The sequence below is a fragment of the Fonsecaea pedrosoi genome, assembly GCF_000835455.1.
Source record: "Fonsecaea pedrosoi CBS 271.37 unplaced genomic scaffold supercont1.2, whole genome shotgun sequence".
Taxonomy (NCBI): domain Eukaryota; kingdom Fungi; phylum Ascomycota; class Eurotiomycetes; order Chaetothyriales; family Herpotrichiellaceae; genus Fonsecaea; species Fonsecaea pedrosoi.
The window spans coordinates 3,850,030-3,865,120 of record NW_013550614.1 but is presented as its reverse complement, the minus strand read 5'-3'; the positions used below and the strand labels follow the sequence as shown (position 1 = coordinate 3,865,120).

Here is a 15,091-nt window from a genome sequence, read left to right as displayed (position 1 = left end):
TCCAACAGCTCTGCCAGACCATGTCGCAGGCAAATAAAATACCCCTGGATGTGGTCGGCGGCAAACCCGACCTCTCCTAGGTACGAGGTACTACGGATGTTACTGCAACAACTCTCCAGCAGAAAAAGCCCGAAGCACTGAGTCCGTCCAAGAAACACGTGAGGGCGACCCACTTTCCGGAGTTCACTTCCCAATCTTGCCAACTCCTTCCGAAAAGGTGAAAATCCTGTTTCACACTCTCCCCAGTGTTTTTCCATGACGCTTCCAGGCTCTGGAATGACTCGAGAGCAAAAAAACGTTGTGTTTGTTGCATCATGGCATACCTTAGTTTAGGGGGCGCGGGAGGGCGGATTAGGCAGGAATGCCCAGCGAGTGGCATGCAGCGAGGCAGAGGGAATGAGAAAAAAAGGGGCAGATAAGGTGCAGCAGGGCAGGGCGCAAAAGGTTGCAGGGGGGGCTGCACGGGGGCTGCACGGGGGCTGCAGTGGTCTGCACAGGCGAGTTGCTGGGCAGATTCCTGGTGGGTAAGGGCGAAATGTGGGCTTGATTGCAGCAAGCTTGGGCATTTCGATGACACCAGCTAGGCCTGTTGTAGCGTAGCGCCACTGTCCTGGCGGGGCTCCCAGTCTGCTCTCTGTGGCGACAGCCTGGGACTATAAATGCCTCCCTCGCCCTCTTTCCGCGCGAAGTGCAGCCGACCTCTTTCTCCTGACATTTCTCGTTCTTGGCACTCCCTCCTGCCAGATTCCCATCCACCTTCCCCTCATTCTTCGCACGGCATCAGAGCGCATTCTTGCCCAGCCTGCGATTGATCCTCCTATCTCCCTCCCACACTGACATCGACTGGCTCTCTCACATAGTCGTGTCGCACCATAAATCTCCCTTGGGCGCACCCCCCCGCAAACCAGATCCGCAAGTTCTTGGACAAAGACCCAAAGATCTCACCTGCGACCCGCGCCTGCCACTCTCTTCACAAGGGCAAAAACAAAGGAAACAAAGAAAAGAAACCAAGCCACAATAGACTGTCTGCAATTTCCGCTCTTAGTAATTCGCAATCGCAAATCTACGCACTCTTGCTTCCTCTTGCTCCTCCGTTCTGCCAACCTCGTCGTCGCTCCTCAAGGCCAGACGAACCAAAAAAGTTTCTCAACGGACCTGATCTGAGACAGAGCCTCATCGGTCGACGGGACTCATTGCCAATTGGAAGTAGGGCAGTTGTGTTGTAGGGGAGACATTGAGTTGTTCATCTCCCACATCTCGGTACGAACACCACCGCATCCATCTTCTCTACGTTTTCTTCCTCAGGTCGATTCTCCGATCTCAAGACCCATCGTCGTCGTCGTCGAGTTGATACCGCGGCTACCTCGTGCTGGTCAAGTGAATTCAATCAGAAATTCACTTTGACCTTGAAAGTCGAGCCTCGCACCGACCGACGCGACCGATCGCCTCTCTCTGCCGCACCCTCGCCACCCGCACAAAGTCACTTGGCGATTCATCATCCTAACCTCTAACATTTAAATTTTTCTCCAGACTGCTTTCATCCTTCATCGATCTCTCTCATCGACGAGGATATACCCAGTGCGACCGCTTCACTGCGCCGCAACCAAAGATCTCACACATCTGCAATCATGGAGTCTCTTACCACTCACCCGTCCACGGCGCAACAGGCCAAAGCCTTCACCTCTCCCGCGTCCTTGTCGTTTCCTGGTGGCGCTGGGGATTTGACACCGCCCTCCTCTGAGAAAGATGGACAAAACCTCAATGGTGGCTCATACGCAGATGGGAAGATCAACGGTCAGCAGGGAGGAAACGCCATTCAGGCTCCACAAACTCCCGGCGCAACGCCTGGTGCTGGTGTGAGTGGTATTGTGCCCACTTTGCAGTGAGTATTGTCCCTTTGTTGTCCTTTTCTCAAGGTCAGCAGAGGTTAACATTCTCTGAAGAAACATCGTTGCTACGGTCAATTTGGACTGCCGTCTTGACCTCAAGACTATCGCACTCCATGCTCGCAACGCCGAGTACAATCCCAAGGTAGGCAACCCCTTCGCTGCGTGAGATGGCTGGCACTTACTGACTCTCGCAGCGTTTTGCCGCTGTGATCATGCGTATCCGTGACCCGAAAACCACGGCCTTGATCTTCGCATCTGGCAAGATGGTCGTCACTGGCGCCAAGTCGGAAGATGACTCGAAACTTGCGAGCCGCAAGTACGCTCGGATCATCCAGAAACTGGGCTTCAATGCCAAGTTCACCGACTTCAAAATCCAGAACATTGTCGGTTCATGCGACATCAAGTTCCCCATTCGACTAGAAGGTCTTGCCTCCAAGCATCACCCCTTCAGCTCGTATGAACCGGAATTGTTCCCTGGTCTCATCTACCGCATGATCAAGCCTAAGATCGTCTTGTTGATCTTCGTCAGCGGCAAGATTGTGCTCACGGGGGCTAAGGTCCGTGAGGAGATCTATCAAGCCTTTGAACAAATCTACCCTACACTATCAGGTGAGAGGCATTTGACGAGTTGTCCCAGAAGCAGTCAGCTAACGTGGGCCAGACTTCCGCAAAGTCTAGATTTGCCTTACGCGGGACGGGATTCTCTTCCGGCAATCTTGTATCAACATTCAATCTTTTCCTCGGCCGCTCCTCGACAAAGGTCACATTGTCGCGGGTAGCAAAGCCGACACGCTCAAGTGCTGCATATAGCAAGCCAAGCGTGACTGAAACTACTTACCAAATCTTACCCTTTCTTTTTCGCCTGTGTCACGACTATCTATGAGCATTGCATGGCGTTTTTGAGCGAAATCCCTTCATTTTGTTGCGTGGGGCAAAGGCACTCAAAAAGGCTCGGGTGCAGTCGGCCTGCTTACACCTTATTAGACATTGGGTCTCATCGACAAAGGGGATATCAGCTTGGGGGACGGTATTCGGCGCTGGTCGATTTCGCATACCGTCTTGTGTGGAAACATTCTTCGATTTCCTCTGCGCTTGGTCATGTGGTTGTGAGAGAGAGAACACACCATTGACCAGTTGCTGGCTAGCGCGCACGGACAGCTTTACCAATAAGGGGAGGCTTAAACATTTCAAAGCTTGGGTTCTCCATCCATGAGTGGAACTTTGCCAGTCATGGAAACCAAAAAAAAAAAAATACACAGATGGGCAAGTGAGATCCTACCCGTCTGCTCAGATTGTTGTTATAGAAAAGCAGCAGAAGATGCTCGAGTTGGTCTCTGGGATGGAGTCAACGTCAGGAGGGTTGACACGATACCTTGATCGTGGTCAGTAGTGCCCACGACTTGATGATAGCTCAATATGAATTCTCATCCCTCCATCTCTGTTGGACTTTGTTTTTGTAACAGTACTCCAAGCCACTGCACGTCTACATGAGAAGAGGATGTCTCATTGCTCGTTCCTATGTCGTCGCCGTCCCCCTCTTCATCTCCTCGTCGAGAATCATGCCCTTTCTCCCCGCCCGACTCCCGTCTTCACATGCGATAAACTCGTCCCCGCCATTCTTGATGACTTCCTCCCTCAGGTCCTCCGGACTCCTCCACCGCCAGATGTGCGCCAACTCGGGTTCCAGTCGGCCCTGGATCGCCGCGACAATCTTGTCCCCGATCACGGGAAAGAATTTGAATCCGTGGCCCGAGCCGCCGGTAGCGAGGAAGAGGTGCTTGAGTCGCGGGTGCGAGGTTATGAGGAAGTCGCCGGTCGGGCTGTGGTTCGGTAAGTACATATGAGGTAAGTAGGTAGGTGGGTAAGGTAAGGAGGAAGAGTTGAGCGAGTGAGGTTGTTGGCCCCAGTGTTGCTTCGCGGTACAATAGAGTAGAGCGGCTGGCTACAACAAGTACGGGTACAGTGGGCAGCCAAAAACAGGTACGAAAAAAACAATGAATCACTTACGTGTCGCAGTACCAGCATATCCGCGTGCGCGTGAATGGTCTGTCTGCCATATGAGGCAGAATCTCGCCAAGGGCTTCTCGCAGGGCTTCTTCAGCTTCGCGCGGAATGGGGATGCCAACTTTGGGGACGCTGACGTGCACGTACCCCGGGTCGACGCCGTTCGAGTCGTCACCACGAGGGTCGATGATCGCCCTGGATATTTTCACTGGGTTTCGATATCCGTACCCGTGTCGTGCGATTTTGAGCTCGTTCCCTCGTGGGGGAATGACAAACATCCCCCGACTCATGTTCATGATCGTCGGCCGGTCTGCCATCGCAGCCTGTTCTTCGGGGGTGATATCCAGATATGCCATGGTCTGCCCGGTGGCCAGACATCGGCCTTGAAGGTCGATGAGGCTGGGACTCCACGCACCAGCCGCCAACACGGTCAGGTCTGCCTGGATCTGTTCCCCTCCAGCCAATTCCACGCCCTTGCAATCGTCTCCGGAGAAGACGAGCCTGGCGACCTGTGCGCCTGGGCGGACGGTTACACGGCCGGCACCCTCTCGCCGAATTCTCTTCAGGGCATAAGCGACACACGCTTCGGCATCGGCCCATCCTGAGTTGAAGTTGGCGTAGCCATGGTCCCCGCTTACATTGTCGTAGCCAGTCGCCTTTCGAATCTCGTCATATCCACGTAATTCCCGGATCTTGCTCAGGTCTACGTTGCCGTGGTTCTCTTGCGCTAGTCGCCGCACGTTGCTCAGAGATTCTCGCAAGTATGCGTCCTTGTCCTCGTCGGCCGTCAGCACGAATCCAGGCTCGTGGTATCTGCCCTCCCCTCCCCACGCTTCCGCCCTCGTGTCCCGCCAGAGCCGTTGCGCCTCGGAGGCTAGCCGAGCATAGTGTCTGTTAGCGTAGTCGGCGCGGACGATGCGGTTCGCGTCGACAGAAGAGCCCGAGGGGTTCGGCAGGGAGGGAGAACCGTCGATGATGGTTATGCGGGTACCATTATACGTGGGGTTGGAGAGGAGCGAGAGCGCCGTGGAGAGACCAAAGACGCCAGCGCCTATGATCAATATGTGCTTCGGAACTGAGGCGTTAGACATAAGGGGAGGGGAGGAGATCAGACCTGTATATGTATATATATATCTGCTTTGCGAGATTAAAGAGAATCCTCGAACTTACCAACCGCAGCACATCGAGATACGAGGTCCTCTTAGCCCACCTTGACCCGGTTAACCAAAGTTGACGTCGTTCTCCGCAGAAGAGAGTTGGCGAGTCTGGATGGCGCGCGCCCTTTGAAGCCCGAGGTCGGATCAATCTCGGCTAAAAAGGGGAGCACAAGCATCTCGATTTTTGGGCGCAGTTCAATGTTGGACAGTACATATCGTTCCTCAGATCTGGAAAGCTCCAACAGAGATGGGCCGTTGATTTTTGAGCGCGAGTACTCATGGCGGAGGTCGGAAGGCTATATCTCGAGTGTTCGAGGATTCCGCACCTCGCACTCTCCATTGCTGCGAACCGCACAGCTGCTGCTCGCTCCACGTCTACATGCCTCAATCAGCGACGGCTTGTTGTTTCGCAGCCAGTCCGGCGGTCTGTATCTGTGCTGTCAGAGCCTTTACAGGCCGCTGCGAGAAGAACCGCATATAGGTCCTCTTTCCACCTCCCCTCCTCGCGGCGCAGATACGCCTCCCCTACAACGAAGCAGACCCTCCCAAACCCCAACATCCCTCGTCCGGTAGTACAGTCCCAATCGCAACACAAACCCAGACCGACGCTCCTGGACCGCGCCACCGCCCAGGATGCGCTCGACGCGCTCGCGGCCAGGAACAGGAGGCAGCGCATCCACATGTCCTCCAACACGTACTTCTGGGTCACGTCGCTGTTTGGCTTCCTCCTCTCCACCTACGTCGCCTACACGTACATGTCCTACGCGCGGTCTGTCAGGGAGTCGGAGCGTCTCGATCTCCCGCAAAACGCCGACGTCTCGTCCCGGTGGCTGGACCTCTCGAGGAACTTTGACGACGAGGTCGAGTTGTCCGAGAAGCTCATGTTTTTGCGGAGCAAGAGGGAGAAGCTGTGCAGAGAGGCGCGGGGGAATGTGCTGGAGGTGAGTGCCGGTACGGGGAGGAATATGGAGCTGTACCGTCTGGACCCGCTGGTCACTCCCGAGGACAAGAGAGTGCGGGGCTTGGTCTTTAACGATTTGAGTGGGGTGATGCTGTCACAGGCGCAGAAGAAGTTTGAGAGGTTGCAGGAGAAGGCCCAGGAGAATAGACGGTTTTCGGGACCTGTGCAGTTCGTGGTTGGTGATGCCGGCGACAAGGGCCTGATCAAGAGGCCAGAAGGGGGGTTTGACACGATCATTCAAACAATGGGGATCTGCAGCGAGACTAACCCGGTGGCGTTTTTGAGGCAGTTGGGAGAACTGTGCAGACAACCCGGGGAGAAGAGCCACGGGGTCGACGCGAAGATTATCGAAAAGGAATCTCGGCAACGTCTTGAGGATCTCGGCAAACGGAGTGTTGTCTCGGACCCAGAGCAGAAGAGGCAGCAAGAAGACGAGGATGCGCTGGTTGCAGAGTATGGAGGTGACCTGGGAGGGAGGATTCTCCTCCTCGAACATGGCCGGTCATACCTCGGATTCATCAACCGGGTCCTGGACAACGGTGCCAAAATGCACGCTGATCACTATGGATGTTGGTGGAACAAAGACATTGACCAAATCATCAGGGATAGCGGTCTGATTGTGGAGCGGAAGAGGAGATATCACTTTGGGACGACGTATGAGTACGTGCTCAGGCCGAGACCGAGGCCGAGACGTGGAAGTGAGGCAGAGGATGAGGAGGACAAGAAGACAGGTGCAACGAAGAATACTGTAAAGGATTTGGATTCGAGTCAAGGTGAGCAGCAGGTCCAAGGGTGGACGGGAGGATGGTTTCGCAGGAATTGAATTGAACGAAGACGATATAAGAGGGGAACTAGAGAGAGATGAGATACTCGCTAAAGTAAGATATTGTAATTCACCATGTACAACGCAGCGTAAAGCGACTAATTCAACTCTTGCCCCTGGTCTTTTTGGTCTTTCTTAAGTTAAGGTATCCGGTACTTGTCCGTAGTGAAATTTCATTGACGCTGTAGGAAGTGAGAGGTGAGAAAGACATGTCCCAAGTACCGCGAGGCGAGGCTGAGGAGAAAAGGAGGGGGGGCTGCACCGGGAGGACCAGAAGTACGTAACTTGGGTAGGAACACGTGCCCACCCAGTGCCTACCGACCATACCTATTTGTTGGTCCTGACGACGAAAGTACAACACCTGGTTGACCCCGTCGACCTACCACTTATCACCTTATCACACAATTCGTACCCAAATTCATACTCATACATGACTTCGTGGTGCTTACATCACTTCCCCTCATCGATCCTTCAACCCAGCCATCAAGAACAGCCGATCGGTTTCTCGCTTGAGGGCCGTGCGTTAAGAAAACCCCGGCGGATGCGTGCATCACCCAAAATCCTCTTGGATGGGATGCTGGGGGAGATACAACCATAATGTAACAACGTGGAGGCAGTAGGGTGCTGCATGGGTACCCAAGACTGGGTACTGAGTACATGAGAAGGCCCGAGTACTCAGTACCACCGTACTACATCGAGTCGGGAATGATGAGCCTTGATGTGTTGCCGGGTGCCAGGGGTGCCGAGGAGTGGATGGATGGAGGAATGGATCCATCGTCAATAGGTGGATGGAGAGGGGGATGTAAGCGAGCAAGTGAGGGAGAGATGTTCGCCAACACTACCCAGGTAGGTAGGTAGATCAAGACCGACCAACTGACTGACATTCAGGGGTTGCTTGCCCCAGGAATTGCCTGCCCAACCTGTCCATCTAACCTGAGCGGGAAGTGTTCAACAAGTTCAACCAGAGCAACAATACGAGCCCGGATGGATCGTAGATCCGGCTCAAGGTCCTGCGAGAGAGTTGAAGGTCAGGGGTGAGGAGGAGGACTCGAAACTGCTGTTGGGAACGAAGTTGGAGATGCCACAAACGCACATGGCTGGCTCTCCGCATGACTGCCAACTCTGTACGAGGTATTGCATCACGATATTACTTGGGCTGCAGATAAACGCCCTCGCTAGATTGGCGGGATTCCAATGAGGCGCAGAGCGGTGTACCTAATCGGTACCGTCTCGCCGTGTTTGCAGCAGACTGATGCGAGGTGTGGATCACAAAGGGGTGAGAAAACGAGGGTATCACGATAGCAAACACGAGGATGTCCCAACCGTGATCTCATAGATTTGCATATCCAAGCACCAGGAGGAGCGAGAAGGATGATAGTGGTGGTGGAAGACAAGTAAGATACAGGGTTGACCCGACCTGGATTGTACGGGCTGCCCCACAGGAATGACTCGCTGTGATGCGATTCAGTCTTGCCTCAAAGCCTGTCGTGTTATGAGTTGGTCGTAGATTCACCAGCTTCGGTTCGTCGAGATGGCGTCGCTCCCGCAACTCACATCACCCAATCACTTGATCCAGACACAAGTAGTCCCGTGTTTCAGGTGGTGTCTGTTGCAGCTGCGCAAGCCATCATCTATTTCACATCGCGGGGTTGGGTGGTTGGACCTGTCTAGACTCATGTCTGCTCTGACCGCCTTGTTGTAGACCAATCAATCACCCAAAAAGAGTTGTTCAATGCGCAGTGCTCATCCTTGCCACGAAAGTGGACGTTCTGACAGGCGAGGGTTCAGATGTGCAAGCTCGACAGGGGCGCATCTGACCTTGGAGGCTAACCGAGGATCACGTGAAGATAAGGGCTGGACTTCGGCTGTAATAGACGGATGGAGCGGATAGTGGAGGCTTCGCCGCAAAGTCTGATTTTTTTTCTGACGCTTGGTTCACTGACGTTTTCACGTTGCGCTGAATACGTCAGTCATGATGGCCAAAAAAAATTTGAGCACTGTGGAGTTTTGTAAGGGAGAATCCGGCTTGAACTTGTCGCAAGCGACTCGAGTAGACATCGGCGTTGTTTCTCTACGGTGCATCAGGTCTGCCAGATGCAGGAGAAGTATGAGGTGCTCGTATCACCATCCAAAAAAAAAAAAGAGCCTGGGTAACGTCGCCTAGAGCAACGAAGCTTCACATTGTATGCCGTGCATCTCGATTGGTGGTGGAAAATGCAGGGCGACTGGTGATGGGCCTGGAGAATTGCCCGATGTAGCAGGATCCGTAAACTCAGGGAAGAGGAATTGTACGGCACGAAAAAAAGTGAGAGAGACAAAAAAACTAAATTTCGAATGGGGATGGAGGGGCAGCGGGCCGCTAATTGGCGGGACGATGATCCTGGCTTGCCTGGGTCGGTGGTCATCGAGCCACCCCCTGGAGACTGCAGCAAAACTTAACTCTTACAGACATCGCAAGCGCATCCAGCTGTCTCCGGGTAACAACCTTGGCTCCAGAGCCGGGCATTTCCAGAATTCTAGGGGGAGACAAAGTTGAAGATCACTGTTGGGTATCATGGTGTCAAGATTGGCATGCCTTCTCTACAACCTTTTTCCGCAGCACCAATACCCAGACGCTGCCAGACCACAAGCGCTTACTCGAGATGCGGTTACAGAAACTTGGCTCTGGATTACCGATGTTATATGAGTCTTTCCACTGGCGGATGATGCCCGTCAATTGTTGGCTCGATTAGTGAGGGCATCAGAGGGGATGAAGAGACGAGAAATAGGGTTTATCGACATTTCCGAGATGAGTAAAGTGGTGTTGCACAGCTACAGTACGACTAAGTAGTTAAGTGACGGGCGGGCACATCACAGTTGACGGGACATGGGTTGAGAGTGACTTGACTTTGATGTCTTGTCAGAGATGTGGAAAATCACACCACAATAAACTCCAGCCATGCTGCAACGGACGGAACAACAGCCTGGCATCCCAATCGGCGATGGGTGCAGGCTGAATATAGCATTGCGCTGGTTGGGTCATGTTGGGCCGTACTGGATATGGCCGATGCAGCCATGACAACTTTACGACGTAACAGGTGGAGGCCTTTTCTTGTACTTGTAGGTACATGTAAAAGCAAGGGGACGGTTTGACTGGCGTCGGGCAGTGGTTTGGCAGCCAGAGGCGGGCAAGTGCATCCGTGAGTCCAGTAGGCAGTTTATAACACAGTAGGGTCTTAGGCGCTCAGCGTTGCCTCCAAAGATACTAGCCTGGCCCAGATAGAAGGGGCTAGTAGGGCTAGTGAGGCTAAAACAATAACACCGAGTTGAGCTTGGCGACTGGTCAACTGGCGCCTGGTGGGCACTCGGATCTCTTCTACTAGATACTTACGGAGTGCCCAGTGAAAAAAATGGCGAGCAAAAGGGACATTCTAGGGAGGGTCCTAGGTATCGAACTTCGCCATTGCTCCCTTGCTTGCTAGGTGACGGTGGCATTTTTAGGACTCACAGACCCATTCTCGGAGTGTCCAAGGGCCCAAGTGTCCAAGTCGCCCACGAGGGTTTTTGCTTTGGGGTTGTTGTGGCGTGTTACCGCTCTTCCCCTTCCGCCCCCCCCCCCTTTCAGAATACTGCAAGTCTCTTCCTGCGCATTCCTGGCACCTGTCACTACAACTTGGTACACCAGCTCTTCCATCCCCCTCCGTTATTACTCGTATCTCTTCCCCTTTACTTCCTCTACCACCATCTTGTCTCACTCATTCACATTGACCCTACTACGGCATCTAGCACCTTGCATCTATCTTGCTGACTTTTCATACCACGGACTATAGCCCTACATCCGTTTGACAAACCGCCAAAAATCAATCTGGTCCGACCCACTTCCGCACACGACCATCTCCAAGCAAACAACAAAAGGTCTCCATCTCCATCACCAGGACCCTGAGTTGCCTGAGCTACTTGCGTACCGAAGGGCACGGCCGCCTAGCAGGCTCCCATTACCGCCATTTCTCGCTTCTGCAGTCTCCCTGTTCATCATCACCAGAATACTCTTTCTCCGTACAAGTCGTCGCCATCTGCCTGCTTACCGCCGTTTGACCTCAACAAGTCAAGTGGTCAGGACAAGATCTTTTTGACGCAAGGAGGCGAGGGTAGACCAATTGAAGCTGGTCCCTGCTCCATCTGGGAGAGTTTTCATTGCTCCACGATCCTAGCACCCTTGGTGCACCTTGCATTGCAGCCACGCATTCCAGCTGCCTTCCTCCTCCAATCATCGCCTCGCCATCCACCCTGCCTTCTGTCACATCTTTCGCCCTCCCTTGTTCAACGCTACGCAGCTCGGCAGCACTAGTCCATCCCTCGACTGGTGTCGCCGCAGCCTGAATCATCATTCTGCCATTCGACGATTCCACCCATCCTAAAAACAAAATTCCCTGCTTTCGGCACTCCTCTAGGTTACCAGAAAAAAACTCCCGTTTACTGTTGTACACGACTCCCTCACCATCCATCCCACCCCCCGGCCATACAGTGTGTCGCGACTTCATCCATTGTCCTGTTATACAACAGTGCACCGACAACATCCTCTCGTACCTCACCAAGCGGCAAACACATGACATTCCCACCATGGGTTACAACACTCGTCGGAAATCCCTCTCTTTGCCTTCGCTGGGCATCCATCTACCCAACGCCTCTCGCGCTCACCGCCCAATTCTGAAGACGACAACACCTCCTGCTGATGCCTCTGCGTCTCCTCCGCCTCCTACCAAGAAACAGAAGCGCTCTCATGATAGCGACGAACCTCTGTCCCCTGTGTCCTCTCCGCGCTCCAAAGTCGGCTCACCTGCGATCGACCTCCCAACATCGACCACATTAGCACTTGCTACTGCCGTGGAGCAGACGCCACCCCCGTCTCCAAAACTTGGAACCCCCGTTCGAAAAATCGACACAGATGGTATCCATGATGACATTGTCATCTCGGTGATTGAGCAGTTGGAAAAGACGGGGAATCGCCCGCATCTGATCAGGGATTTGGCGACTATACTGGCTTCCACGAACGCCAGTATCGCTCAGTAAGCTTCTATGAATCGGCTGTTGACAGGATTCTGGCTAATTTTGCTCTTACAGTTCTGCGAACCCCGCGGCTTTACTTTCCTCGCGTCTGAGTCTCTACCTGAAAAGGCCATGGACTGCCTTGTCACCGTGCCCGTTGGCGAAGGAACTAATACCCGTTCACCCCCGGAAGGTCTTCTTCTTTCTTACAACACAACCGCGAATGCCTCTTCCTGATTCCTCGGATGACATCCTCCCTCCACCAGTGATCTCGGTCAAAAACCTGACCCCGAGCGTCTCGGAGCATAGCCAGGTCGATGACCTGGACCAGCGAGACCGTGCCCGACTATCGCCCAGTCCGGAGGTAGAGTTGTACTCTCCCGACCTTGATCACCATGACCCAATGCAGCCTCCGACCCCAGGCGACCACTTCAGCGCCAGGAGCAGTCTGAATCCCGACGGCACGCCTGATGTTCGTCGTAGAACCAACCGGGCCCCGAGTCCTCCACTTGAGGAGGACGAACGCGGGTTCACTGAGACGGCCACTGCGGTTCGTGCCCGTGGCATGAGCCTACACAATCCTATCGTTCAAGCATCAATTGAGGTTGATGAAAAGACCCCGGCTGTTGAGGTGTCAGAAGAGACACCGGAGCAGCGTCAGAACCGTGATAGAGAGCTTGGGTTTGCCCTCTTCGGTCAATCTCATCAAGCCCTCCATGTGCCGGAGCAGAAGCTGTTTTCAAGCAGTCCGATGATTCAGGCGAAACCCGACCACCAGGCACCCGTGACCAAGACGAACTTGACTCTTGACCTGGATGGAATTGAGATGGGAGTGGCCGCCTGGAGCATGATGAGCCCCGAGCAGATCGATGTCGAAGAGCTCGACGAGATGTTCATGGGTTTCTAAACCCTGGCTATTGCTGCAACAAAAGTTGCTCGACGCCAGGATAGGCTCCCACCTCTATAGATTTTGTTCACCCTCCCAACATCTCGACTTTGGCGTTGGCTAGCGTTCCCAGTCATTGCCAGCCAAGAGCTTCCGCGGTTGGCTCGTGGTGAAATGGCATGTTATTACTTTCGGTTTGTCGTCTGATGTCTGCAGCGGGCAAAGCCACGTGTTGATAGAATTCCCATCTCACGAGAAGAAGAGATTTTGTAGCATTAGAGCTAGGATGTCGGAGCTGAGATTCTGGAAAAACAAGTGTATCATGAGCAATCAAACAAGCCGTGTATTCATTCTTCGCTACAAACTTCTCAACGCTCCCTGAGGAGTTTTAGCCCATCTTTGCTAAGTTAGCGACCAGTGCCCATTCCGGACTAACTGTTTGCAGTTTGATCACATTCATATGCCTCGTATCTCGTATCTTGAGTAACGATGCACAGTTTCCCCAGTCTAGGTGCCAGTCGCGTTGAATTCAGTTTTGTAATCAGGATACCTTTCTATCTACCTGTCTGCCTATCTGTTCCATCTGACGCTCACCAAGATGGAGAACGAGTGAGAAGAAACGAGTACGTTAGGTAGGTCTTTTGGCACTCGTGGCCTGACCTGATGCTAAGTAGTCATCGTTTGAAGTTGCAAATTTCCTACATACCAGAGGAGCGTGAAGGGCGGAACCAGAGGAACCTTACTGAGATCCACTATCCATCTTATTTGTTGGTCCTCACTTCAATATTGGTATGTGCCTGTCTGGCCTTGGGTGGTTGGTTGGGTGAGCCGGAATCTCCGGTTCAGTGGTTACGTTACTGACCTCGGAGCCAGGGCCCCAGAGCGTGCTCGGACATGGTTATCTGTCGAGGCAGAGGTTTGAGAGGTTTCTTTCTCCGAGGGTTAAGTCGAGGGAAGGGGAAGTAAGCCAAGTCCGTCCAGAGGGGGGGGGGGGGTTAGTGGTTAGTGGTTATTCACCTTGCATACCCGTGTTAATGTATACTATCTACCCAAGGTAGGTGACTAGATGACTAGACGACGGCAAGTTGATGAACAAACTAATGAGTGCTCGTGACAGTCAAAACAGGCAAGTGGATGGGATGAGTGGGCGGGTTGATAGGGTGATATAACCAACGTTCTAGCATACTTTTGAGCCAGCCGGTCGTCGCCTCATCTCACATGATGGGATGGTCCGGTCGGGTCGCTTGTTGTAAGAGAGATACGAGGTAGATAACTCTCGATTTTGACAAACCTTTTCGTTTGGCGGCGATGGCGGCAGCGGTAGTGGCGGCGTGTTTTACTTGCGTGCTGTAAGTAATTGGTTTCGCCTGGCTCTTTGGCACTCTTGGGCCCCCTTGCTTGCTAGTGATGGATGGGGGAAAACCACTTACCATATTACCGCAAGAAGCCGAAGGGGGCGCCGAACGGCGCCTTTGTCCTCCAAGCAGACGTTGTGGATGTTAATGTCAATGACGGTTGAGCCTTGCCTTGCCTTACGGTGGTCCGGTGGGTGGGTGAGCGGGGGGTGAGTGGGCTCCAAGATGTTCCATGTACACGTCCCTTCCGTGCCTCTATGAACTGTACATTGCCGCAGAGGTTCAGCAATTGTCGGTGTGTCTGTGTCGATGTCAAGGGCCCAAGCCCAAGCCCAAGCCGATGCCCCAGTGCTTGACCTCCAGCCGCGGGGTGGTGAGCTCAGCATCACTATGCAACGAGTATGGCTCGCTCGTCAACATCACGTCCTAAAATCGCTCTCAGCTCATGAGATAGTGAGAGGGTGAGAGACCTCCGGTGAGGACACACTCCATCAGACCGAACCTGTTCGGTCGTCAGGGTCAGACACATAGCCAGGGAGGGAGGTAGGTAGGTACATACCTCAGGCAAGGTATTGCGGAGCCATTTCACTCATGGAGCCAATGGAGCCTGCCAACCCATCTACCTGGTCCGACCAAACGGGCCATTTACCAGTATGTATTCAAGTATGCACGTATATTGAGAGTGAGTGACTCCTGACCATTCACTCATTCGTTCACACATTCACTAGTACCTAGGTAGTGTATCAGATACCGATCTTGGAAGGAAACCCATCCTCCCGTTACTATGGATTCCAATTCAAGAACGCCTACCGGGGCCACAGAGGGTTTAGTTACTAACTGCATTGGGACGGGTCGAATTGACTTTGGGAGATGTTGGTTCTGTGATATGTGCCTCGTATGCATGGCCGGTCTTCTAGAGTGTGGAGTTGGTGGAACGACAGGCTGGCACAAGTAATTGCTTCTAAACTCGGGTGAGAAGTCATCGTGCATA

At 53.4% G+C, this 15,091-nt stretch overlaps 4 protein-coding genes across 4 annotated transcripts; 3 read left to right on the top strand and 1 right to left on the bottom strand.

Moving 5' to 3' along the window:
* Positions 1-1,628: 1,628 nt before the first annotated feature.
* Z517_03367 (TATA-box-binding protein) lies at positions 1,629-2,567 on the top strand (the record flags this gene model as incomplete). Its single annotated transcript, XM_013432474.1, has 4 exons — positions 1,629-1,882; positions 1,944-2,031; positions 2,084-2,498; positions 2,551-2,567. The coding sequence occupies 4 exons, from the start codon at positions 1,629-1,631 to the stop codon at positions 2,565-2,567; spliced, it is 774 nt and encodes a 257-aa protein (XP_013287928.1).
* An 838-nt stretch (positions 2,568-3,405) lies between these two features.
* Positions 3,406-4,984, bottom strand: Z517_03366 (uncharacterized protein; the record flags this gene model as incomplete). The annotated part of the gene is made up of 2 exons (XM_013432473.1): positions 3,406-3,709; positions 3,897-4,984. 2 exons carry the CDS (start codon positions 4,982-4,984, stop codon positions 3,406-3,408), a joined length of 1,392 nt encoding a protein of 463 aa, XP_013287927.1.
* A 344-nt stretch (positions 4,985-5,328) lies between these two features.
* On the top strand, positions 5,329-6,834 carry Z517_03365 (uncharacterized protein; the record flags this gene model as incomplete). The annotated part of the gene is made up of 1 exon (XM_013432472.1): positions 5,329-6,834. One exon carries the CDS (start codon positions 5,329-5,331, stop codon positions 6,832-6,834), a length of 1,506 nt encoding a protein of 501 aa, XP_013287926.1.
* Positions 6,835-11,433: 4,599 nt separating this feature from the next.
* On the top strand, positions 11,434-12,766 carry Z517_03364 (uncharacterized protein; the record flags this gene model as incomplete). Its single annotated transcript, XM_013432471.1, has 2 exons — positions 11,434-11,879; positions 11,935-12,766. 2 exons carry the CDS (start codon positions 11,434-11,436, stop codon positions 12,764-12,766), a joined length of 1,278 nt encoding a protein of 425 aa, XP_013287925.1.
* Between the last annotated feature and the right edge of the window lie 2,325 nt (positions 12,767-15,091).